Source organism: Hippocampus comes, unplaced genomic scaffold (assembly GCF_001891065.2).
Source record: "Hippocampus comes isolate QL1 unplaced genomic scaffold, H_comes_QL1_v1.1 scaffold170, whole genome shotgun sequence".
NCBI classification, from domain to species: Eukaryota; Metazoa; Chordata; class Actinopteri; order Syngnathiformes; family Syngnathidae; genus Hippocampus; species Hippocampus comes.
In genome coordinates, this window is record NW_017806171.1 from 514,558 (window position 1) to 538,362 (window position 23,805).

The following is a 23,805-nucleotide window of genomic DNA, read 5'->3' on the forward strand; positions in this document are numbered from 1 at the left end:
GTGTGTGTGTGTGTGTGTGTGTGTGTGTGTGCGCGCGTGTGTCAGGACGACAGGTGAAAGGAAGGCTGCTGATTTTAGCCTGGCCCAACAGTCAATGAGGATTGACAGAGCACAGCTGTTGGCCCCTTTATAGACGCATGTATTGGGGGGTTCACAAAGGGGACTGGGAGGGCCGGCCGGGCGGCGTGGGGGACGGGGGTCTGGGTGGGGTTCACCCGAGGATGCAAAGCTGTCAATGATGGCTGCATTTGGACAAGAAGGAGGTCTAAAAATAAGGATTTTCTACCCTGCAAACGTTGAAGAAAGACGTAAGCTTCTGTCTATGTGTATGTTTCTTTAGGTAAGCGTGACGAGGACGCTGGGCCTTCTTTCACACTTGCGCACCTTCTTCTTCGTCTCTCTCTTTGCTCAGCTGAAGCAACACCTTGCTGTGGCTGGTCAAACGGAACCAAGTCAGGTGTTTCTGTGAGGTTTGGTCCCCTTCAACCAGCTACTGCGTCGTGCATTCAGTCAGCGGACGCCCGCCCACGTGCGTGGTCGTCATAGTAACGATGATAACCGGATAGTTGACGTGCCCAAAGTGGAGTAATTCACTGTTTCCTGTGTGTGGCTGTGCACGCGAAAAGTCAATAAATTAATAAAATAACGGAAGCACTGGTGAATTTGTTGCACAATATGCACTTAGCATGAGGTACACCTGTCACACTTAAGACTATGAAAGGTGACTGAAAGAACAGCTGCAGCTGTAATAAAGCGCTACTTTGAATCCATTTAAGAAACTGTTGGATAACATGAGTATTTTTTGCACAATTTTTGTACGCCAATCCACATGTCCTAATTACTATACGTATCATTTGAATATACAGTACAGTATTATTTAAAATACGTTTTAATAATAATAAGTATTATGATTATTATTATTATTGAGCTACTATAGATAGTTTAAATCATACAATAATTAATCCTGGAATACAAACACACTATGCTCATCAGATATCAAATCCATAAATTTTGTTCTGGACAACATCTTTCTTGTATGCATAATACATAGACAACCATATACGTATTGACTTGACAATCATCACCTTAGCGTCAGCTATAATTCTATCGATATCATTAAATAAAAAGTGTGTGGAAATTTTTACCGACCTTAGCTGTACTGGAATTAAACTCAGTAGGATTTTTACGCACAACACATCATACAACAAGCCAGAACGCTTGTACTTTTCTTCATATTGTAATGAAGATTAAATGAATGTAACTGGAAGTTTCAATCACTTTTTCTGATTTAAAAATTGCCTTGTTTAGGCCACAATTTCCATCAATATTGAGTTCTTTCTGGCTTCCAATAATACAAGGGCATGCTCACTTGAAAATCAAAATGTCGTTTTCTTTCTTGTTCAATGCGCGGGCAGCGCCAGTAGGGGGCGAAACACTTTTTGCGTCCCTCTTGCCCTAACCGGAAGTGAGGCGGCATCCGGAATGATGGCCGACAAGGTAGAGACAGGTGAGTGTGCAGTCCGTGTAAGCGCTGCTTTTAGTGACGCTTCTCGCGTGCTGATGATGTTTTGTGGCGAGAGACCGGACAGAAATGACCCGCGCTTACACAGCCAGAGTTGAAATATTTGACCTCCGAGTCTCAGCGAAGGTAATGTATTTCACCCGAACCAGTCGCGGAAGCTAACGCACAGTTTTGGTGATCTTTAGACGTAAATACTCATAGTTAGCAAAAAAACATAATTGTCATCGGAGATAAGAAGGTCCAGTTCACTTACTGTGCTAAAATGTTCAAACAAAAGAGCCACAAAAACGTAAATTGCTCTCACGGTGCAAATATCGGTGGCAGATGGAGTCAGTCTATTCGTACGAGGAATTGTCTTACAAAAGTGCGGAGGGAGCGTACTAGTTAGTACATCGACCTCAAGCCGGAGAGAAATTACATACGCACACGAGTAGAATGGCTAAAGTAAAGTCTTATTAGTAAGGACAAAGCACGCCCTGGTTCATGCACCTATTGAATAAATGCTCAAATGGCTTTACATATAGCTGCGATGATTATCACTGAAGTGTCAAGTGATATTTTCAAACTGTATCCCAACCTGCAGATGAAAGCGACAAGAAAGCAGAAATTGAGCGCTCCAAGGCGAGTGGGTTTCTGTCTTTTTGTTTGTTGAAATGTGTGCCACAAATATAGTTTATATTCTGCCGTGCATTTGGACGACACAGAGTGAAGGCAAAGAGCTGACCAAAGAGGAGAAGCAGCGGCTGAGGAAAGAGAAGAAGCAGCAGAAGAAAAACAAAGAAAAAAAAGATGACGCCACAAAGCCTGATGGTTCTTCTGTGCCGCCATCACAAAAAGGTGGACAACTTTTTCCTCTCTGCCTTTTTCATTTCAACTGAGCCGACTTTTTTGCTTATTTAAAAATATTATTATGATAACATTTTTTTTTTTAAAGCACCTTCCTCAGTGCCTGCCGCTGGTGCCGATGCTACCGCGACATCTGACAAGGCGGTCAAGAGCAAAGTGGAGCTGAAAGCGGAGAGGAGACCTCGACATGACTCCGATAGGTCCTCCAAACAGGGCAAAAAGCGTGAAAGCAGCCAACAGCAGGCCGCGTCCGCCGCCAAACCCAAAGTGCCGCCGAGCGAGCTGCAGCCCGGTAATGCCACATTGGGGAAATAACGTTGCGTAGTCCAGAAAGACTCACTGGTATGTTGTGTGTGGTAGTGGTGAAGAGGCTGCCCGAACACGTCCAAGTAGATGACCCTGATGTGGTCAAGAAGCTGGCCAAGAAGCTGGAAAGACAACAGGTAGCTCATTCTAGAAAATCCCAAAAAGTACAAATAAGTCTTTTTTTATGTTAGAGAGCACATAAGTCATCCAAAAGAGCTAATGTACAGTGAGCCCCAGTTTTTTGTGTGGCGATACACTCCATATGTGAAAATCTGCCAGCATGTGATGGTCATTTCTTTCAGACACCAGCGCATGCAGAAAAGGTACAAAAATCATTGTTTTGACATCGTCTTCCTTTGCGGGCTGCTTCAGGAGCAAATGATCGGCACTGCTTGGTTTCTCTGTGCATGTTAATGACTTTTTAAGAATCTGTTGTGTTTTGCTGTGGGATTTTTTGTTTGTTTGTTTTTTTCAATGGCATTCAAGTAATAGGAGAACTTGCCGTGCTTTGCTTTCAGATCCCGCTGCGGTCAGACTACGGCTACAAGGTCAGCCTCTTTTCACACCTGCACCAGTACAGCCGCAAAGCCCCTCTGACGCAGCAAGTCGGGTAAGCTCATTCATCGATCCGACCGATCGAATGCATCGACCGGGTCTGGTAAGACTTTACGCGTGATGGGGGTCTTCCATGTTGGAGTCGCATGCGTTGTAGCTCTGGTGTGTTTGACTTTGGATGATCGACTGGATCGTCAAATAAATAAAACTTAATGTCATGTCTTCCCTGTGCCTCGCCAGCATCCCCTCGTCGGTCATCCATCCCGCTATCGTTCGACTGGGCCTCCAGTACTCGCAAGGCATTGTGGCGGGATCCAACGCTCGTTCCGTGGCACTGCTGCACGCCTTCAAACAGGTGTGGTGCCACCCAGTCCCGTATGAAATTGGGCTATTGTGTCGATAAAGGGAGTACAAGTGAAAGCACACGGTGTGTCCCATCAGGTCATAAGGGACTACACCACACCGCCCAATGAAGAGCTAGCAAGAGACTTGGTCAACAGATTGAAACCTTACATAAGGTAAGAACTATTACTTATTCCAATTTTTTAAAAATAATTGTCTCATTTTTATTGGTGCATTTTACATCAATTTTTAGTGTGGAAGACATAACAGATACAAGTTATTTCTTTTTTTTTTTTTTTTTTTTTTAGATGTAGATTCATGTATTTCTGTTTTATATTAAATACATCAGAATCCACACATTGAAAATGACATAAATGTCAAGAAATGGAACAATTTGGTTTCTTAAGGTAACCGTGTTTTAAAATAGTTTTATAAATATTGTATGTACAGTATGTTAATTTTTTTTTTATATCTGCCTTTTTCTGCAGCTTCTTGAACCAATGTCGTCCCCTGTCGGCCAGCATGGGAAATGCAATCAAATATATCAAGAAGGAGATCTCCAACATTCCAAATCACTGCAAGGAAGACGAGGTGTATTTTTGTTCTCCCCTCTAGTTGGCAGGCTTTGAAACTGACGTGTGAAAACAAAAGACACTCAAACCTTGTGCACTAGCGAAATTACTGCCCACATCTCATGTGAAATGCCATTGACAAGCTCGTTAGTGCAAATGTTGACCCGTCACTCCAAGTTAAATGCTTTGTGTGACCCAAAGATCCCCCTGGTCTTCCTCACAGGCAAAGAGCAAGCTGCTGAACTGCATCGACTGCTACATTGACGAAAAGATTGTCCTGGCGGCCAAAGCCGTCGCGGAGATTGCCATTGGAAAGATCAGTGACGGCGATGTCATCCTCGTCTACGGATGGTCAGCTCAAATCAGATCGGATGTTCTGGACGCTTCATGAGCTTGCTTAGATTTCTTTCTTTCTTTTTTTTTTTTTGGCCGTGCGCAGCTCATCGCTGGTCAACCACATCCTTTACGAAGCCTTCAACATGGGCCGCAAGTTCCGGGTGATCGTGGTGGACAGCAGGCCACGGCTGGAGGGCCGCGAGGCCCTGCGGCGCCTGGTCCAGCACGGCATCAGCTGCACCTACATCCTCATCTCGGTCGTCTCCTACATCCTCCCAGAGGTGAACCACACCCACACGCTAGGTTTCAACGCTGACAGGTTTTTGGAGTTGACGCTATTGTGATGCTAGCTCGTCAAGTCGACTTTGAATCAGCGGAGACGTCATCGATATTTTGTTCAGCTCTCAACAAGGGAATAGCTGAAAGACATGATTTTGGGGTGATTGTGTGTCGATGATAGCATTTTACGGCACATCAACTTGAACCATGCTGTTTGGTAACTTAAGCAAGATCCTGTTTTATGATTATTATTTTTTTAATTTCTTGAAAAGTGGTGATTTTGGAGCTGGAGACACACATACACACACACAGACTTAGCTGTGGCCTTTTGGCCGCCTAGGTGTCAAAGGTGCTCGTGGGGGCCCATGCGCTGCTCGCCAACGGTTACATGATGTCCCGCGTGGGCACGTCCCAAATCGCTCTGGTGGCCAAAGCCTTCAACGTGCCTGTGCTGGTGTGCTGCGAGACGTACAAGTTCTGTGAGAGGGTGCAGACAGACTCCTTTGTATCAAACGAGCTCGGTAAGTAAAACGATCCCACTAGCATAGCTAACAAGCTGAGGAGATTTTCATTGGTGCTTGCAACTTACTGTTAAGATTTTTAGGATGGGAGTCCGAATGAAGTATGCTCGCGTTTGAAATGGGAATTCCAAGTCAACTGGATGATGGCCCACCCTGCAATGTGTGTCTTTTGTTTTTCTTTTCTCCAGACGATCCTGACAACCTGATCGTTACGCGGAAGGGCAAGACGCAGCTGGCGCACTGGCAGGAGGTCCGCTCGCTGGGTCTGCTCAACCTGGTGTATGACGTGACGCCGCCTGACTTTGTGGATGCCGTCATCACAGAGCTGGGCATGATCCCATGTACGTCAGTGCCCGTGGTGCTGCGCGTCAAAAGCGTCGACCAGTGAGCCACGTCGCATGTGACCTAACGTGCTTTGAGCATCCAATAAATATACAGATATGTACAGATACAGGCATTATTGGAATGGTTTGAATTGCTGCAATAAAATAACTTTTCTTTGGAAGGCTTTAAGATAGCGCCCCCCTGAAAAGTTTGAAGAAAAAAAAATCAGCACTGACCATCAGTTTCATCCATCAAATCAAGTCAAGTACAACTTTATTGTCAAATGAAACATGAAACTGTATCCTCGAGACAGGTGATGCTACATAACCTTTTTTTTTTTTTAATGAACCAATTTGGGCAGAGCATGGCATCAAAGTTTTGATATATTTTATTTTATGGAACTTGGTATAGAAAAATCTGGTCCCGAGGGCACGTTCATGGCTGTTAGCAGCTTTACTTATAACACTGTTCGTTCGACTATTCTCTATTTTATGCTTTCTAGTCTTTTTCTGTTATTCGTTAAAAAAAAAAAAAAAAGAAAAAAAGAAAGAACCCCCCGCCCCCCCCCCACCCCCACACACACACAAAAACAAGTCACGTTCTGCTCTTTGCAATAAGACGCCACAAGAGGCCGCAAAAGCTTCAGCTAATAAGTAGTGCTTTGGCATCATCTTGTGCCATGGAACTTTTGAAGTGAGGGCGGAGCACTTGCCCCCCCCCCCAAAAAAATGCCTCAAGAATGTAGTTTTTGTCTTATACACGGTAACGCTGTAAAATTTGCAGCCTTTGTAAAATCACATACACACACACACACACACACACGTTTCTAGCGATGAATGCAGTACCAAAACTAAAATACCATTTACACAAAGTAGGTGACAGTGACCCTAAAAACCAGCTAAGAATCCCTTGCGTATCCGGTTATGTACTTCCCTTTCAGCTCACTCAGAAGATAAATGCACATAGAACAAAACAACCCCCCCCCCCCCAAATCTGAGCTAGCCTAGAGCGACTTGGCCTTTCGCCTCTGAGTGAGCCACAGCAGGAGGGAAAGGACAAGCGTGGAAGCTCCCAGAAGCCCAAACACCCACAGGGCTGGAAACTCCCCCTGTTGGGCATAATATGATGGACCAATGCCGGATGTCAAAAACCAATCAACGAATATGTGTACAATATGCAAGCGTTGAGAAAGAAACGGACCTCTCGCAGGCACTTGTATCCGTGGTAGTCGTCGGCGCAGCTGCACTGGAAGAAGCCGGGCCCGTACGCGGCGCAATGGGAGTACTCCGGACAGTGAACAGCTGCGGATCGAGATCATGCCATTTAGCCAATTTGATTTGGTTGATACAGGTTTGCATTGTTTCAACTTACGCATCTTCCCAGACTGATTGCACATGTTCCTCTGGCCTTCGCAAAGGCGTATTCCCTCATTTGTCTTCACTTTGTCCCAGGAAGAATTCCCACCTGGACAGGCGATGTCTGCTGGCAAAAATCTGAAATGGAGAGTATGGTCTTTTTAAAAATGTTTTTTTTTTTTTTTTTAACAAAACAAAAATATATAGCCGAACATTTTTTTTCTAAAAAAAGGATTAGTACAAAAAAATGACACTCCTTACAATTGACGTAACTGGCTGAATCCTTGAAATGCTGAGTCACTCATGTTGATGATGGCGTTTGAGGACAGATCTCTGCGAAAATCAAGATTGGAAAAAAAAAGGCGACTTTTAGAACGAACACATTCAATGCGTCCACGATGGGTCAAGTGGGAAGAGTGTGTGTGACTCGTGCATACATTATTAAAGCGTCTGATGCTTCTTGGAGATTGTCCACATGCGTTAAAGAACAATTGGACAAATCCAGCCTAAAACCAAACACAAAGGCAACACATGTAAGTAGGTCAGAGTTGAAATATGGCCTATATGTTAATAAACTGGAAACAATTCAGCCGAATGTAGGTACCTAAACAGGGTGAAAATTGTAATTGTTGTATTTCCCACAGGCTCAAGTGCGGCATTCTCAATCCTAACCAATGACCGGTTCACCGTGGCTCGAGGAATGCTTGGAGATCCGAGTTGAATTTATTCAGTAACTACGCTGGTACCTCAAAATACTCTCACTTCAAAGCACATCGACAGCTCTTATCTCGAAATGCTGGGTTGGTTAATCATACCTCAAGGCATCACTGTTATTTGAAAAGTAAATACAGCCTACTCTCACTGGCATATTTCGCATAATGTGGAACGCACCTTTACGAACGAAGCGGTCCAAAACAAAAACGTGTTTACAATGGAAAAAATAATTGTGGAGTGTTTTCCACAGTATGTGTATCATTTCCACTCTGCCTACCACAAGGTGGTTCGACTCCAGCTGATGGAGCGGTAAATAACATCGTAACAACACTATAAATACACAATCGTACCCGATGATGCGTTCATGGTTACTCGTTTCGTTCGCCAGGCAGCAACGTCCGACGACCCGACCGCTGGACGAGGAGCAAAATTTGCCCACCTCGGAGCCTTTCGGCACAGTCCCGCTACATTGTTTGCACACCTGTGAACGTACACCAGAATCACAACGTGATATAGTCATGGTTTGCGTCTACTCTTATTGATGCACAGCAAAAACACAAGCTTGACAGTCAAGAGCGTATCGAATGAGCCTACTACTGGTTTGTAGTCTCTGTTATTTTGTTTTGACGTCTTATTAATGATAGCGTAATAAACAAAATTGCGATTCTGGGTGATACCTGCGGCTTGACCAGTTGGTGGCTGCGGTAAATACACAAAGAAAGGATGAAAACAAGCCAGGTAGGCGTCAGCAGATCCTGCCCAGTTTTCATTTTGACCAACTGAAGTCATGTGACCAACTGTAGCGGACACGTGACCAGAAGCACTTCGCAAACCATTTAATTCCACTATTTTTTTACCCATTTAAGCGCAGTGTAAGAGTCTATCTTTAAAATACAACGTACATGCCAATCAATACTACTGCTAAAATATTTTTATGAATCAGGGTTTTTTTTTTTACAGTACACATATATGCCCCGCCCTCTAATGGTTGTCACTTTGGATCGCACCAAACAGAAGTCGGGCGGGCGTTTTCAGCACATGTTAAAGAAATTCATCCATCCGCAATTATTATTAATTACCCAATTATTAAATTTTACATTTAACATAATGGCTGAACAAAAAAATACGCAGTTTTCCCAATGTTATTTTAATACTTGTTGGTTCAACCACCCCTAAGTAGGAAAAAAATGCTATCTGCCAGGACTGTTTCAAGTGACCGATACAAGATGTTTAAAATGTCAATTTCAGCTATTTCACGTTTCTATACAAATTTATTAGAGTGTGTGCGATTTTATTTTTTTCATTCGTTGATTACAGGAGGAGAGGGTCTCTTCATGAACCAAAAGGTACAACCGTTTCCACCCCTCTTGTATCGTGGGTGGTTCTTCCCATCGAGTCGGGAGAAACCAGCTGCATCTCCCATCTCGTTAGCTACGTCTGCTAGCGAATGTGAACGCTGACAAGTTTTTAAACTTAAAATTCGTTTTAACGCAATAGCCACTCGGAAAAAAGTTTTAAATGACGAGATAAATTAACGTCACTGCTTGCGGGAGTGCAATTCCTCCAGACTTGTAACATGTTTACTGTGGCAGTTTGAAAAGTTTACGACTGACGTGAGACGAGTTTTTCCATTACTTTTTTTTTTTCATGACGAAGCTAGCTCGTACGGAGGTGGATGCTAACTCGCCTCCGCTGCAGCCCGACACGGCCTCACTGGACCGAGCCGAACCGTGTGCATGCTTCCCTCGTCTCTCAAGTCACCAGCGACTCTCACCGCAGCGGAATTTATCTGTTTTATTTGATTCCAATTCCGGACAACTGTGGCGTCTTGAGCATCGTTAGCCGAGGTGGCGTTCAAGTACCGCTGGCTGGGAGCTAAACATGCATTTTTCCATACCCGAAACGGAGGTTCGTTCGGGAGAAAATGGATCTACCTATGTGGTGAGCATGAAGACACCTGTATTGTTATGAGTATTTTCAATGTGTTTGAACGCGAAATGCAGCATGAGCTCATTGCAGGATTGCTTCTTAGAATGGATAATAGCTCTAGCAGGGACATAGGGTAACAGACAGATTTTTTTTAGTATGTCTTGTGGTACGTACTAGAACGTTTGTGATCTGAGAAAAGATGATGGAGTAGTGAATGTAGAACACCATGTTAAAAAAAAGCTGCTGACGATCAATTCTAGCTTGGTAGTGAGTTAACGCTGACAATTTTTTTTTTCGTGGGGTATCTGAATAACTTATAATATTCTGCTATGCACCCCTCCCCATCTCCATCTTTTTTTCTCTAAAACTAAATGTCAGAAAGTGCTTTTTCTCCACTTTTTGAACATAAACCAGTGTTTGTGCAGAACCCAACCCAGATTATGAAAGAATCAATCAAACCATACATATCTTTGTGTTGAAAGAAGAGTCTATTCTTGCTTTGGAGTGCATGCAAATGCTCCGAAACGGCTGTCAACATGGCACCTCTACTTTAAAAAAAAAATGGCTGAATTAAGACAATGGAGCGAAATGTGGAACCACTGAGGACTTCAGCTTTACAGATGCCACCTTGTTTTGCTGGCGACTTGCGTTGTGTATGTGATAGAATTCCCTAAAAATGTCAGGAAGCCAATTCATAGGGCAAATTTTGTTGCTCGGGAACTGCTTGGCCTTCTTGCTGTTTTGTCAGCTACGTGGATAAAAAGAGCATCTCTGGAATGAATAATCTCGCCGCACTCGGATTGTTGACGCTTTTTCCAGCCCGTGGTCCAAACAGCGTTTGGAGTAGGCTGGTACGTGTGCGCGCGTGTCTAGCGAAGACTACAAACCAGCCGAAAGGTGCCTTTGAGCCATTCCAAAACCGATGTCACGGTGACCCAGCTTCAGGAAGGGACTTGTTTGCAGGCTGTGCTTCGAGATGAGCTCTTTGTACTTTGGCACCGGTGAGTCATCGGTGTCGTTGGTTGCTTATGCGTTTCACAATCGTCCCAACCAGGGCATTCGTTCGACATTCAGCTTGAGGACGCAATTTGTCCTCCCTCGAAAGTACAATTTGACACACTTGCAGAACAGCTGCACGAGTTGGCGTTAAGTTGATAAATTTTTGCTGTGATGGAGGATGCGCGAAACTGAAGAATATTTACCATTGAGAAGTTGAAATTCCAATCATTTAGACAAACTGCTATGCAAATGAATTGATGATGAAGATACATGATTAGTCGTCGATTAAACGTTCACCTGTAAACTGAATTCTAATCAATTTGTTGATGTCCCGCTTTTGAGCAAAGGGATGTTTTATACCGTTCATTGATTAATTTAAAAATCAAGTGAGAAATTGATTCAAACAATTGTTGGTCACAGCCCGTATTGTCGTCATCTTTCTCCTTCAAGAGTTTGAAGTCCGTGACATGATGCTATTCATGAACTCGTCGACAGGGTTTCCAATTAGGTATTAGCTTAGCATAAAGTTAGCATTAGCTATGTGCTTGGTCTTGCGGTATACTGCTTAGGGAGTAGACCTCACGTGTGAACGAGCAAGTTGTACTGTAAAAGCAGTCATGGGTTTAGTCACTCTTGCTTCCTGCCTTCATGCACCCCCCCCAAAACACACACACACACACACATTTGCTCTCCTCGACACTCTTTAACCTTCCTTCCTCTCTCTCTCTCTCTCTCTCTCTCTCTCTCTCTCTCTCTCTCTCTCTCTCTCTCTCTCTCTCTCCCTTGTTGAAAAGGCCAGGCTGTTTTATTTATTTATTTATTTTTGGTGTCGTGGCAGAATTAGCCCTCCATCGGCGTTTGTTTGGACAGATGACTCAGGACGTTGTGGACTATAAATATTCAATTGACGCAGGCAAGCGAGAAGATTAAAAGCACCCGTGGTCTCTCGACACCCGCGTGGGAAATGGCCTCTTACTGCAAGCATGCAGAATGCACTTCCTGCCACAGAGGAGGACACACATAAAAAAAAAAAAATATATATATATATATATATATATATATACACACACACACACACACACACAGATTTATACACACACACACACACACACACACACACACACACACACACACACACACAGTTGTTCCCTTCACAAAATTCTGCCAATTAAGTGTGGTGGCAGCAAGTCAGATGCAGGGCTTTTGGCTCGGAGACGTTTGGGCCGCTGCATCCAAGCGGTGATTTCACAGAGGAGCTATGCAGTCCGTTGCACAACCCGATAGCAGCAACGACGACGGATCTTGATTGGATTCGCTTTGGCAAGTGGTGCCTTGGGATAAGAGTGAGCCAAGGCTTTTCGAGAGACTGGCCGTTGGACCGGTTCTTTCTTCAAGCATGACCCCGCTAGCTTAATCCCAACACATCAAGGAAAATGCAATAGGGTCAACAGTTAGCATCGATCGATAGGTGGAATAGACATTTGGCACAAATGGTGGAATATTAATAGAGATCTGTTTTCCTGATTTAAATTTTTTTGGGTGGTGTTGAGGGGGGGGGGTGATCGCATTCATGACACTTGGGTTCATTTCATGGGGGAAAGATGATTTACCATTGTCGTGTTCCAAACTTGTATCTCAAGGCAAATGATGCCAAACGAAAAAAACCTTGGATCAGGTAACACCTCAGAGGACGGGCAAAAAATGTCCACACCAAAGCAAAAAAAGGTCAACCAGAATCCGCTTGCCGTACCGAATAAATAAACAAATGCTAACGTGGGTGGGTGCTTGTGTCCCTCCCGCAGGCTTACAACATCCACGTCAACGGCGTTCTGCACTGTCGGGGGCGCTACAGTCAACTGCTGGGCCTCCACGAGCAGGTAGGACCGAACCGGCCTCCTGGCGCTTTTTCGCACGCTTTCATTGTCACGTTCGTGCCTTCTCAATGTGTTTTCTGTCTTTGTGCTGTCGAAATGTGTTGCAAGCGCAACGTATCCGCCAATGATATCTTGAGAAGTAGTCAGCAAGCGAGAAAAGCACATTTAAGCCGCGCGTTTAGCAACATGACGTCATGTGAGGGCTGTCTGGCGGCAGGGAACTCGGCTCACTTCAAAAAATAAAAATCGGCAGCTGTTTGGATGAATGAATGCGCAACTGTGATTGAGTGTTGATGAATCACGTACGGGGGCGGATGGAAAGGGCAAAATGCCGTCAGCCTTGACAAGAACCGGTTTTTGCGCCGACAGATCAAGAAGGAATATGGCAGCAACGTGGTGCCTTCCTTCCCTCCAAAGAAGATCTTCACGCTGACTCTCGCTGAAGTGGAGCAGAGGAGGGAGCAACTCGAGAAGTACATGCAGGCCGGTCAGTTGTTTATGAAACCCCCTCTATGTGCGCGCACACACACACGCACGCACGCATGCACGCGTGCGGCAGAACTCATGTTGTGTGAAAAATGTACGATATGTCGTCTTCTCGTCTGGTGGAATGCATTCTAAGTGTGCGCAGTTAAGAGTTGAGGGCATTTGGAAACACCAAGGTTGGTCTCATTCAGGAATAAAAAAGATCTGTTTCTAGTCAGCACTGTTTTAGTCTCGCCTTTTAGGTTTAAGGAACTGAAAGCTGACTTTTTGCAAAATGGACCAGGGTGACCGATTTGGGTTGTTTACAAGTCACAATATGTGCCACTGTTGCCTTGAACCAACTTCAATGTTTTTGGTTTTATTTATTTTCTTTTATTTTTTTTTTAAGAAACAGTTTTCTTATCGCCACTTTGTTCACATTTTTTGAGTCATTTTGGACATGTCCAGGGTCCCGCCAAGAAAGTTCTGATCCCAAAAGACCATTTGATTTGACTTCAAGGGCCCACACCATCATGCAAAAGTCCAACAAAAGTCATCTCCGAGAACAGGCCTGCTATTTTCCCCTGATGCAGAAAGTCATTTTCAGGTCACTTGAGCTTTTTTTTTCCAGCCTGCCCAAAAACCAAATGAATATTTTGAATGGCTGCTACAAAGTTTTCACCACACTCACTAGACAAACAAAAAAGTGTTTTCCCTGATTACGTCTGCTTGTGGTTCGAATTCCGTTTGGGTTTCAAGTGCGTCGACCCCGTCCGCCTTTCAAGTCACGCTCCGGCACCCGACCGCGGACTTTGATCTGCACTTTTAAAGCATGTTACCCTGAAGCTGAAGCGTGTGCGTACACAAGCCAGTTTGCGGAGCTGGCCGCGCTAGCCAAGCGGGTCTGTTTTAATCCTCTCAGCGCCGGCCACCACCGCACAACAAGGAGGCTTTGTCGGAGCGCCTGTTTGCTCAGAGTCCGCGAATGTGCGCCGCTCTTGGCCAAAGGCCGCCTCGGTTACAGCGAGGCTTAGACGTGGAAAAATGAGCGCGGCCTCCGAGCTTGCCCTCGTTTTCATGAAAGGCCTCAGTCTTCATGTTCGCGCGCCTCCTCTTATCATCGTAGATAATGCCGCTGCGCGCGGGGACCGTCGTCATTTCTGGTTGAACCTGCGGCCATTTAACACGGGTCACTTTTCACCTTGCTTGGCTCTTCTGACTCCTTGTCGCATTTCCTCTTTTCCTCTCGACAGTACGCCAGGACCCGCAGCTTGGAGCCAGCGAGCTGTTCAACAGCTTCCTGAGAAAAGCACAGCAGGTTCGATGCAAAGCTCTCATCGTGAACTCAAAACTCCCTCCAGATACACTCTGGTGGGGTTCCACTAGTCTCCATGCGATGTCCAAAGATTTTTACATTAACCTCGACATAAATGTCACAATTACTTGCCAGTGCAGTAGAGAAGTGGTGGTGTTCCACAAGGCTTGCGACAGATTTTTGCTGCTCACGCCACACGAATTTTCCAGCATTATAGTAGAAAACAAAAGGTGTTCCATCTGCGACGCGTTTTTTGTGACTCTCGCAGGAGACTCAGCAGATTCCGACTGAGGAAGTTGCTCTGGACATCTGCCTGGCTAACGGTCAGAAGGTGACGATCAACATTCTAAGCTCCGACCAGACCGAAGACGTGCTGGATGTAAGCGATTTTTTTTCTTTGTAATTTAATTGTTTTTTTGGGGTGATCTTCAGAGTGTTCTCTGAAGTGATTAAATGTCAAGTGACTGCCGTTCTGTCTGAAGGTCGTCGCAACCAAACTGGATCTCCCCGAAGACCTTGTGGCCTACTTCAGTCTTTTCCTCGTCCGGGAAGGAGAAGAGGGAGGCCTTACATGTACGTTATGCAACAACACCTCCAACAACCCAACAACAAGACCCGCTTACACAATCAGCGACGCACTCGATTGCACGTTGCTTATCGAGCTAACTGGAATGTCCTGTGCAAAGACGTGACTACCCCCCGGGAATAATTTTTACACATGGCGCAAAATTCCACGTTTCCTCTAATTTCACTTTTGGGGGGTGGGGGGGGGACATGGGCTTTCAAATTAATGTGACGTTTTTAAATGATTTATAATGTCATTCTATGGTGTGCTGACTCTGGTCATCCAAGCGTCTTGAGTGTGTTCTTTGCCCCCCCATTGTAGTCGTGCGGAAGCTTCAGGAGTTCGAGCTGCCCTATGTGTCCATCAGCAGCCTCCGCAGCTCAGAATTTCACATCCTCCTACGGAAAAGGTAGTGTCCATGTTTCGAATTTGTACTTTTTGCTGCGCATGTGGAACAGCGGGGCGGAAGCTGGAATGTGAAACCCGACAAAAGTTGCAAGGCCGATGCCGAGCAGACCCCCCTACCCCGCCGGCGTACAAGAGCCAGAGAGAACAAAATGCAGAAGGCTGTTCGGAGACATGCTGAAATTAAAAGTGACACGATTGAGTCAAGTGTGTTGTAAAGGCTGTGCCTGGTTCTCTGTAGTTACTGGGACATGGTGTACGACGCGGATGTCATGGACAACAGAGTTGGCCTCAACTTGCTGTATGCCCAGGTAAGAAACTCTTCTTTTTTTGGGGGGGGGGTTATTTTTTTGATTTGTGGCATTCACTTTCAGAGGAGTCCATTGGCTGTGCTTTGTGTCCAACCAGACGGTGTCCGACATCGAGCGAGGCTGGATGCTCGTCAGCAAAGACCAGCACAGGCAGCTCAAGTCCCTGCAGGAGAAAGGCTCCAAGAAGGAAGTAGGAGCAACACGCCGCCCGGTTGCCCTGCGCTTTGCCAAACCACGCCCTACTTTGAACACACGAGAGCTAAATGGAAGTGAACTCTTTTTTTTTTTTTTTTCAGTTCATCCACCTGGGCCAGACGCTGAAATATTACGGCTACATCAAGTTCGACCCGTGCGCCACCGACTTCCCCGAGAAGGGCTGCCAAGTCATCGTGGGCGCCGGCAACAATGAGCTCAACTTCCACGTCAAGCTGCCCAACGAGCAGATGAAGGAGGGCAGCTTCAAGGTCACACGCATGCGCTGTTGGAGAGTCACGTCCTCCGTAAGTGCGCGCATGTGTGTGTGTGTGTGGGTCTACTGCGGGTCAACTGCGGGTCTGCTGCATCTCTCAAGATGTCAAGCGGTCCACCTGGCATGCGTCCGTGTAGTGGAGGCCAAGACAAAGTTGTTTTTGCCAAGCGTCCTTCACGCCCGCTCCTCTCTCTCTCTCTCTCTCTCTCTCTCTCTCCAAGTGTGCCGACGTCCTCGGCGTTTGTCCTCATTTGCATCATGATTATTGACGACTTAAAATTTGAACTACAGGATAGATGTTTATTTCTTCATGACTTTTAATAGTCCCAATTTGAAGAAACGGTAACGGGGTCATATCATTTACATGCCCAAATATGGCTCCTGGCATTAATAAGGTACACTCTGATGGACGCACACCTTCTATTTTATTTGTATTTATTTATTCATTTATTGAGCATAATGCTGCTCACCTCCAAGCACATCGACAAAGGCTGAGTTCACTTAGCATGCCCCGCAGCTTGACTCATTACAGACCCCCGCCCCCGTCCGTGCTCTTTTGCAAGTCAATGAATTTCTAAGCTCATTTTCTGCCGCCATTAGGACCCCCCCCCCCCCATCTTGCTCATTAGGTGCAGCACTGATGCATCACCGCTCATCAAATTGCATTTGCCGGAATATGCCTCAACATCAGGCGGGGAGGAGGCAATTGTGTTGACGAAGTATCTCAAGCACACCCCCAGCCCGAAAAAGATGCTCCCCACCCACCCCTGTCTTTGATGTACGATGATTATTTTTTGCAGCAAGTCCCAATCGCGAACGGCACCAACAACCCGTGCGGGTCGGCCAAGTGCGACGTGAAACTGGAGCTGGCCTTCGAGTATCTGATGAGCAAGGACCGCCTGCGCTGGGTTACCATCACCAGCCAGCAGGTGAGCGCTCGTCACCTCTTCAGTCTCGGTACTGGAACAAATTGCACTTGAAAAATGACAAGAGTTGTGCGTTTGCTCTCAGGCCATCATGATGAGCATCTGCCTTCAGTCAATGGTGGACGAGTTAATGGTCAAGAAGTCTGGCGGCAGCATCAAGAAGGTTCATTCATATTTTGTGACCCACGCGACACAGTAGTCTTGATGCTTTTTTTTTTTTTTTTTGATGATTCATTCTGAACACACGAATGGAATAGAATATCTTTTTGATGTGGGATGAATGAATACGTGCCGGTTGGCCAGGGTCAAGGTCAATAGTTATGTTCAACCCAAAAGTTTGATCAAGCCATCATATTTTATTCTTTGCAATCACGCAAATGCATTCACGGTTCATTTAAAAAAAAAAAAAAAAAGAAAAAGAAATTCCAAAACGCAGGTCCCCGCAGTGTCAAATTGGTTGTACGGCTCTGCAAACGATGTGCTTTGTGTCTTGCTTAGATGTTAAGGAAACGACACGACAGCTCCATGCAGCGGCCCGACTGTCAGCCAGGTGTGAAATCGCCCCCACTGCTGGTGAGAAATGACGCAATAACATGAACACACACTCCTCCCGCACATCCCGTTTGCTTATTTAATTATAATTGTATGTATTGATTTATTTTGCTGCCCCCATGCAGGACTCTCCCGACCAGAGCCGCGAGCAGATCATCAAACTATCGGTGAGGACAATAAAATAATAACTGGAGAACGTGATATCTGTAGAAATTGCTCGTGAATGTCTATGCGCTGATGAACTGAAACACTGTAGAATTGTAATCCGTCGACTGGAAGTGTCGGAAATTGAACAAGCAGGCCGCGATGGCGCAATTGTAGGTCGAGGTCGATGAACTCGTCAAATGTAACAAAAGCTCAAGGTTACACGGCCGATCCGAAGCCACGCCCACTCACGCAAGTTCCGATTGTCTGCGAGGCCACGACGGCACCTGACTGTGATTGGATGAACGGTTGGCGGCGCGCTAAGTGACAGCTGAGATGGGAGGGGATGAAAAAGAACCAAGCAAGAAACCAAAAAAAAAAAAAAAAAACGATCACGTGGACGCCCAAAAGGTTCGCCGCCATTCTGCCACTTTCCCTCAATAACAATGTTTCCCGCCGCGGACTCCACAGACCAAGCTGAGCTCGGTGTCCTTGCGTGGGATCAGCGCCTCCAACTCGGCCGGCGACATCAGCGGCGGCGATTTCCACGGCAACTACGCTTTCGAGGGCATCGGCGACGACGACCTGTAACGTCTCGCGAGCCCGCCCTCCCCTTCCTCCTCTTCCTTGCCATGATACGCCCCCACAAAGGTCATAAGCTTAGGTCCCATGTGTGTCCCGTTGCGCCTCTGCAGGTTTCGTAGCAACCGGGCCGACCAACAAATGGCCGCCGTCGCGTTCGGTTCAAGTCCATTTCTTGGTCACGGCACGGGCAATGTTACAGTCAATCGGTAGATGCACAAAAAGCCCAGAAGATACGAGACTTTGGCCGACTCGCCACAAGTGAGAGCGAAACACGGAATTCTCCGGAAAATTGAACGTGCCCCAAACGTTTTTGTGACTCGTGACTTTGTATGTATGCTCACTGGACGCTACGTTAGGCACACAGCCGGTGAGATGTGACATTGGATGTGCAGTGAAACCCGCTTGCATATGTTCCACGCCCAGCCTCGAGCGTCCCAAAAATCGGCAATGTGGTGATCCAATAAAAAAAGAGGTGTGTTTTACCCCTCGCCCACACTTTAAGCACATTTGAGTTGCTAACGCTTCTTGGGGAAACTCCATCGACGTGGCAGTTGGTTCAAGTCATGGACAGTTGAACACAAACGGTGCGGCATGTAGAGCGGCAGTCTAACAGTATATTGCCTGAAATATCTCCCAAATTCGTAAAAGATCAGCATACCCTTTGGCCATTTTTGTTCCGGCGCTACTTAGCCAGCAATGCCATCGATGTCGTGTGAATGGATGCGTCCTAATATGGGCTTTGTGTGCAGGTGTCCGGTGTCCTTCAGTCTTGATGCCTTACCTTCTCGTGGTTGCCTGTCAATCATTTCTTCCAGTCATCATGAAATTGCCTCCTCTGGCCCGGCTGCTTGCACTTTGCACACTAGCCACAATTGGGGGGGGGGCTTTGAGTATTTAGTCTGTCTTCACTCAGAAGACCAGTCAGTGCAAGAGTTGACGACTGGATGGTACTCGTGCTACTAGTAAGAAAATTCTTGAGAGTTGACATTTAGTGCTTCGCTAGTGATGTGCAGATAAATGTCAAGTAGTGCACAGTTTTGCTTCACGACTAACAGGTGGTCCTACTAGTGTACGGTCAACTATGTTGCGAGTGAGCCCAAATTGTGCACTAGTTGCCAACGCGCGCTGGCCGAGTGGGAGTCAATTCTCAAAGGGCTTTCTCGGAGTCGGGGTGTGGCTGGCTGGAAGTTTGGAAATTCATTTGATTTTTTTTTTTTTTTTAAACGTTTATTTTTTTTTTGTAAAAGGATTGTTCATAAATGCCAAATTGTAGTTTACTAAAGCATTTTGCACAAAAATAAACATGTACGTCACCTTTTTTTTTGATACGCTGTACGTGCGATTAAGTATTCCAAACATTTCCTACTAATGTCTTGTTCCATAGAGCACGTGTAATCTCCAGCAGAAATAAACTAACAGGATGATTGTTTACATTGGTTCTTGATGTTAGTTGACAGATTTTCACGTGATTATTTTATTTTTTTCTTGGGGCAGGGGCGTTGTTTTGGTTTATTTTGTGCTCGTGCCAATCATCTCAAAGGTGCACCTCATCATCATCAATGTTCATGCGTTGTCGGCAACAAAGTCAACTCAGTGAAGCATTCTTCTGTCTAGAAAGTGAAGTGCTGCTTTTTTTGTTTGTTTGTTTGTATTTTGTGGTGTTCTGCCAACAGCTTAAAGATCAGTTTCGTGGCTTTGAACTGCAAATAAAAACATCGCTGGAAAACACCTCCGATGGCAAGCGAAAACAAGACGTCTCAATTGTAAGCAATAGTCAATGATGCTTGGACAACCAAGAATAATAAATGCTCTCATCTGTTCAGGTCATTGTTTTGGATGCCTCATTTTTCCATCTGCTCATTCGTGGTTTGCGCGTCTGCCTCTCAGTCAGGACGACGGGTGCAAAATTCTGGGAATTTTCAACGTTGGAGGCTTTCCAAGTGAATGTATGGAATGAAGCCAAACTGAAGGTTGGTTCAATCAGGCAAAATAGAGTTCAGCACAAGAGGACAGTGCTTTTTTTTTTTTTTTGTATGCCAGACTCAGTTCTAGAAAGCTTCATTAAAATAACAATGACATTTTGTCAAGCAATTGCGGCATATGAATGAGTTAAATCTTAATTTCAAAGAACTAGTTTTGTTATTTTTGAGCTCGAGAGATGGTGGTCATCACTCATGCAGTCAATACAAATTGTGTAGAAAAAAAAAAAACACCCCCATATGCCAAGAACAATTAAATACCTTCCCAAATTGTAGGATCAAAATAAGCTTTGGAAGATGACACACTTGCTAGATCTAAAGTAGCCCAAACTAACTCCCAAATTGTAGAATCAAAATAGAAGATGACACACTTGCTAGATCTAAAGTAGCCCAAACTAAGCAACAACGGAGCAGATGAACTCAAGTCCTTTCAAAATCTTGAAATAAGCATTGGGTGAAAAACTAGACCACATTCTGAGGAAATAGTGTATTTTTTTAAGTCTTTTCAAAATCTTGAAATAAGCATTGGGTGAAAATAAACTAGACCACATTCTGAGGAAATAGTGTATTTTTTATTGTATGGGGACAAGTCATCAGACAGTAAGTGTTAAATTATTTGTGTGCTGCTTGTTAAGGCATTGATGAGACAGATGCTGCATAAAAGGACGCAGGCGATCACAATAACTTTGGCGGGCGGACGTAGGGGAACCGACGGTTTGGATAGCGCCAACTCGGACCAAACGCATTCCTTCCCTTGCATACATCAAACCAAAAAGCAAAAATTAGTTCCTCGACACTTCCTCGGGGAAAAACTACATAGACAACCATCCTATCCCATATCCTTGTGTGTGTGTGTGTGTGTGTGTGTGTGTATATATATATATATATATATATATATATTTATTAATGTATGTACTTCGAGTAGAGTAACGGCATTAGAAAAATAAAAATGGACACATGCGGACGTTCTAATAATGCCATCATTTTGTTTTCCAGTAAACCACGGCTATTTTCACAGTGAGAAAATAAACGGACAACACGCACAAATACACGTAAGAGCTACACACCGATGACCAAAATAGGGGGAAAAAAACCTCAAGACGAGCCGTCCTTCACATTTGGGAAGGCTCGTAGTTCATTTTAGAGCCATTGACAATATAAGAAGCACTTGGCTTGGAGTTTGTCACTTTCAAGGCACGCGCCTTCACCAGTGCCCATCCAAATTGCTTGGAAAAGATTCCATTTTCGTTTTGACGCCCTTCCCTCCCGCTCACGTGTCACTTTTGCGCTTTTTGACGGGCTAGCACCTGAGCCGTCGCGTCAAGGTCAGTCTTGTGTGTGGAGATTCCACAGAAGGCCCCCCTCAGACCGCAATAGACGCCCCCCCCCCACCCCCCCCCCCCCCCACACACACACACAAAAAAAAAGGGCATCACTTTTTTTTTTTCTTATCCACAGCACTGATGCAGAATAGGGGGTAGACTTAATTTCACGGCTTTGGGATTAGTATGAAAACTGAGATGGACCACAGCCTGTGGGTAAAGAATTCCCCAATACTGGGAAAGGTGGGGGGGGGGTGGCTGGCGTTCCTTATTCATCGAAGCACCAATGCAGATTCAATGCTGTGAAGCACTCCATTTTCTGGCTTTAGGTAGTAAGAGTGGCCTGTAGAAAAGCCTTTTTTCGATTTGTGCCCCTAATGTGAGACTGACCTGGCTTTTCCTTTTTTTTTTTTTTTTTTTTTAAACCTTGGGGGGTAGTAGCAGAGTCGAAATAATTGGTAGTTTACACCTTTTTGTTTTCCGGTAAATAGTAAGAGAGACTCCCTGGTCTCCAGAAGAAAAAAAAATGGGTAAATCTTCTCAATTATGCAAAAATCTTTGAGCAGATGCATTTGCCTTTTGGACAAACTTCCCTTTGGGAGCACAAAGTTGACCCAACCTGTACCGCCACAACTCTGACCATACTTGTCCTCTGGCAGGCTGGCATTCAAGGAGTGGGATTCCGTTCAGGCTGCATTGCTTTGAAACGGCCTCTTGGGATCCGGAGGGAGTAGAAGGGTGACACACAGAAGCACGACGACAGAAGGCAAAGGCAGGCATCAAAGAGTTGACCAAAACGCCATCTTTAGACCATTTCCAGTTTCCAGTTGGGGTGCTGCAAAGTCTGAGCGCCCTCCCTGGCCATGTAGGCCATTTCCGGCGCGGCGGCGGCGGCCACGGCCTCTTTTCTGTGGCCGCCCCGGGGCCCGCCCTTGTCATCCTGGTTCCTCCCGGGGGCGGCGGGTGGCATCTTGACCCAGCCGTCGGTGGCGTGTCCGTGCTTCTTCTGGTGCCTCTTGTAGTTGTCCCAGTGGCCGGTGGTGTAGCCGCACTCCTGGCACTTGTAGGGCTTCTCGCCCGTGTGCCGCAGCATGTGGCGCTTGAGGTTCATGCTCTGGTTGCAGCTGTAGTTGCAGACGGCGCACACGAAGGGCTTGGCGCCGGAGTGCACGCGCTGGTGCCGCTTGAGGTTGGCCAGGTTGCCGCAGGCGTAGTCGCACAGGTGGCACTTGTAGGGCTTCTCGCCCGTGTGCACGCGGTGGTGCCGCTTGAGGTTATCGAAGTGCGCCGAGGCGTAGTCGCACTGCGGGCACTTGTAGGGCTTCTCGCCGCTGTGCGTCTTCATGTGGCGCGCCAGGTGGTTGGGGTAATGCGTGAGGAAGGGGCAGGCGGCGCACGTGTACACCTTGTCGCCGCGCTCGCCGGGGCTGCCGGGCGACGACGACGAGTCCTTGGTGAGCATCTCCAGTGTGCACTTGGCGCAGATCTGCGCCGACGAGCCGTCCTCGTCCTCCAGCACCACGCCGCACAGGCGGCACGTGAAGGGGAACAGCGACGAGGAGGGCGGCGTCCGGCTCGCCCTGGCACCCAGGCCGTTGCTTGTCGGGTGGCAGGGGGCGGCGCTGGGGGCTGGCGTGGACTGCGGCGACGCCCCTTTCAGACTCTCAAAGGCCGAGAGGTAGTCGGCGTTCTGAGCCGCCAGAGTCAGGTGGGCTGAGGCTGCGGCCACCTCTGAAATGACACAGCGCGCGCGCAAAAAATTACTTGAGTGGATTAGAAATGTGTGGGCTGTGTTGAAATCACTCCACATCCACAAGATACGGCGCAAGAGAGGTTATTTAGCTTGAGTATTTTGGCGAGTGGCCCGAAAGGCAAAAGAAAAAAGCTACGCGGTGGTTTTCACAAACGTACCCTTGGCAGCTTCGTCGTCGTCTTCGCTGGCTCTGTGGCCGCCCACGGTGTGTCTCTTGAGGCCGGCGTGCCCGGCGGCGGGCTGCTGCAGCGACTCGGGCCTGGCGCCGACGGGCATGTGCATGCGCTGGTGCCGCTTGAGGTTGCCCAGGGAGCTGCAGGCGAAGGCGCAGCTCTCGCACTTGTAGGGCTTCTCGCCCGTGTGGATGCGCAGGTGGCGCTGCAGGTTGACCAGCTGCGCCGAGGCGTAGGCGCACACGGGGCAGTTGAAGGGCTTCTCGCCGTTGTGCGTCTTCATGTGCCGCTTGACGTGGTTGGCGTAGCGCGACGAGAAGCCGCACAGGTGGCACGAGTGCAGCTTGTTCTTGTCTTCGCCCTCGGC

At 46.5% G+C, this 23,805-nt stretch overlaps 4 protein-coding genes and 1 long non-coding RNA gene across 6 annotated transcripts in view; 3 read left to right on the forward strand and 2 right to left on the reverse strand.

Annotated features, from left to right (window-relative positions):
* Positions 1-5,828, forward strand: part of eif2b4 (eukaryotic translation initiation factor 2B, subunit 4 delta) — a 7,201-nt gene extending 1,373 nt beyond the window's left edge. Inside the window, exons 2-15 of one of the 2 annotated variants that reach the window (XM_019896185.1) lie at positions 1,416-1,507; positions 2,106-2,143; positions 2,227-2,359; positions 2,457-2,660; positions 2,729-2,811; positions 2,977-2,997; positions 3,193-3,284; positions 3,470-3,584; positions 3,671-3,747; positions 4,060-4,162; positions 4,367-4,494; positions 4,583-4,760; positions 5,099-5,279; positions 5,468-5,828. In XM_019896185.1, the coding sequence (XP_019751744.1) occupies positions 1,416-1,507; positions 2,106-2,143; positions 2,227-2,359; positions 2,457-2,660; positions 2,729-2,811; positions 2,977-2,997; positions 3,193-3,284; positions 3,470-3,584; positions 3,671-3,747; positions 4,060-4,162; positions 4,367-4,494; positions 4,583-4,760; positions 5,099-5,279; positions 5,468-5,667 (1,645 nt within the window). In that variant the 3' untranslated portion in view covers positions 5,668-5,828. The remainder of the gene's footprint in view (positions 1-1,415; positions 1,508-2,105; positions 2,144-2,226; positions 2,360-2,456; positions 2,661-2,728; positions 2,812-2,976; positions 2,998-3,192; positions 3,285-3,469; positions 3,585-3,670; positions 3,748-4,059; positions 4,163-4,366; positions 4,495-4,582; positions 4,761-5,098; positions 5,280-5,467) is intronic. The other variant, XM_019896186.1, reaches the window with a different exon arrangement.
* The window catches only part of atraid (all-trans retinoic acid-induced differentiation factor), a 15,284-nt gene extending 6,816 nt beyond the window's left edge, over positions 1-8,468 (reverse strand). Inside the window, exons 1-7 of the mRNA XM_019896189.1 lie at positions 8,350-8,468; positions 8,023-8,153; positions 7,396-7,464; positions 7,220-7,291; positions 6,975-7,096; positions 6,804-6,904; positions 6,449-6,711 (exon numbers count right to left, since the gene is read on the reverse strand). Coding sequence (XP_019751748.1) covers positions 6,607-6,711; positions 6,804-6,904; positions 6,975-7,096; positions 7,220-7,291; positions 7,396-7,464; positions 8,023-8,153; positions 8,350-8,442 — 693 coding nt within the window. The 5' untranslated portion in view covers positions 8,443-8,468 and the 3' untranslated portion in view covers positions 6,449-6,606. The remainder of the gene's footprint in view (positions 1-6,448; positions 6,712-6,803; positions 6,905-6,974; positions 7,097-7,219; positions 7,292-7,395; positions 7,465-8,022; positions 8,154-8,349) is intronic.
* LOC109531739 (uncharacterized) lies at positions 7-651 on the forward strand. The gene is made up of 2 exons (XR_002171235.1): positions 7-308; positions 413-651. It is a non-coding gene; the product is annotated as an uncharacterized LOC109531739 (long non-coding RNA).
* Positions 8,469-9,047: 579 nt separating the features above from the next.
* Positions 9,048-18,643, forward strand: snx17 (sorting nexin 17). The gene is made up of 15 exons (XM_019896188.1): positions 9,048-9,613; positions 12,403-12,477; positions 12,844-12,961; positions 14,193-14,257; positions 14,523-14,633; positions 14,737-14,827; positions 15,141-15,228; positions 15,466-15,535; positions 15,633-15,725; positions 15,832-16,035; positions 16,805-16,933; positions 17,016-17,093; positions 17,429-17,503; positions 17,608-17,649; positions 18,098-18,643. Exons 1-15 carry the CDS (start codon positions 9,554-9,556, stop codon positions 18,215-18,217), a joined length of 1,419 nt encoding a protein of 472 aa, XP_019751747.1. The 5' UTR covers positions 9,048-9,553; the 3' UTR covers positions 18,218-18,643.
* A 3,596-nt stretch (positions 18,644-22,239) lies between these two features.
* On the reverse strand, positions 22,240-23,805 carry znf513a (zinc finger protein 513a; the record flags this gene model as incomplete). Its single annotated transcript, XM_019896167.1, has 2 exons — positions 22,240-23,243; positions 23,424-23,805. Coding segments are annotated over 2 exons (1,308 nt in total), but the record flags the coding sequence as incomplete, so codon positions are not given.

Coding starts and splice junctions, on each gene's coding strand:
- snx17 (XM_019896188.1), top strand. CDS start 9,554: ATGCATTTTTCCATACCCGAAACGGAGGTTCGTTCGGGAGAAAATGGA. Junction 12,962..14,192: donor CGAGAAGTACATGCAGGCCG/GTCAGTTGTTTA, acceptor TCCTCTCGACAG/TACGCCAGGACCCGCAGCTT. Junction 14,634..14,736: donor AGACCGAAGACGTGCTGGAT/GTAAGCGATTTT, acceptor TTCTGTCTGAAG/GTCGTCGCAACCAAACTGGA.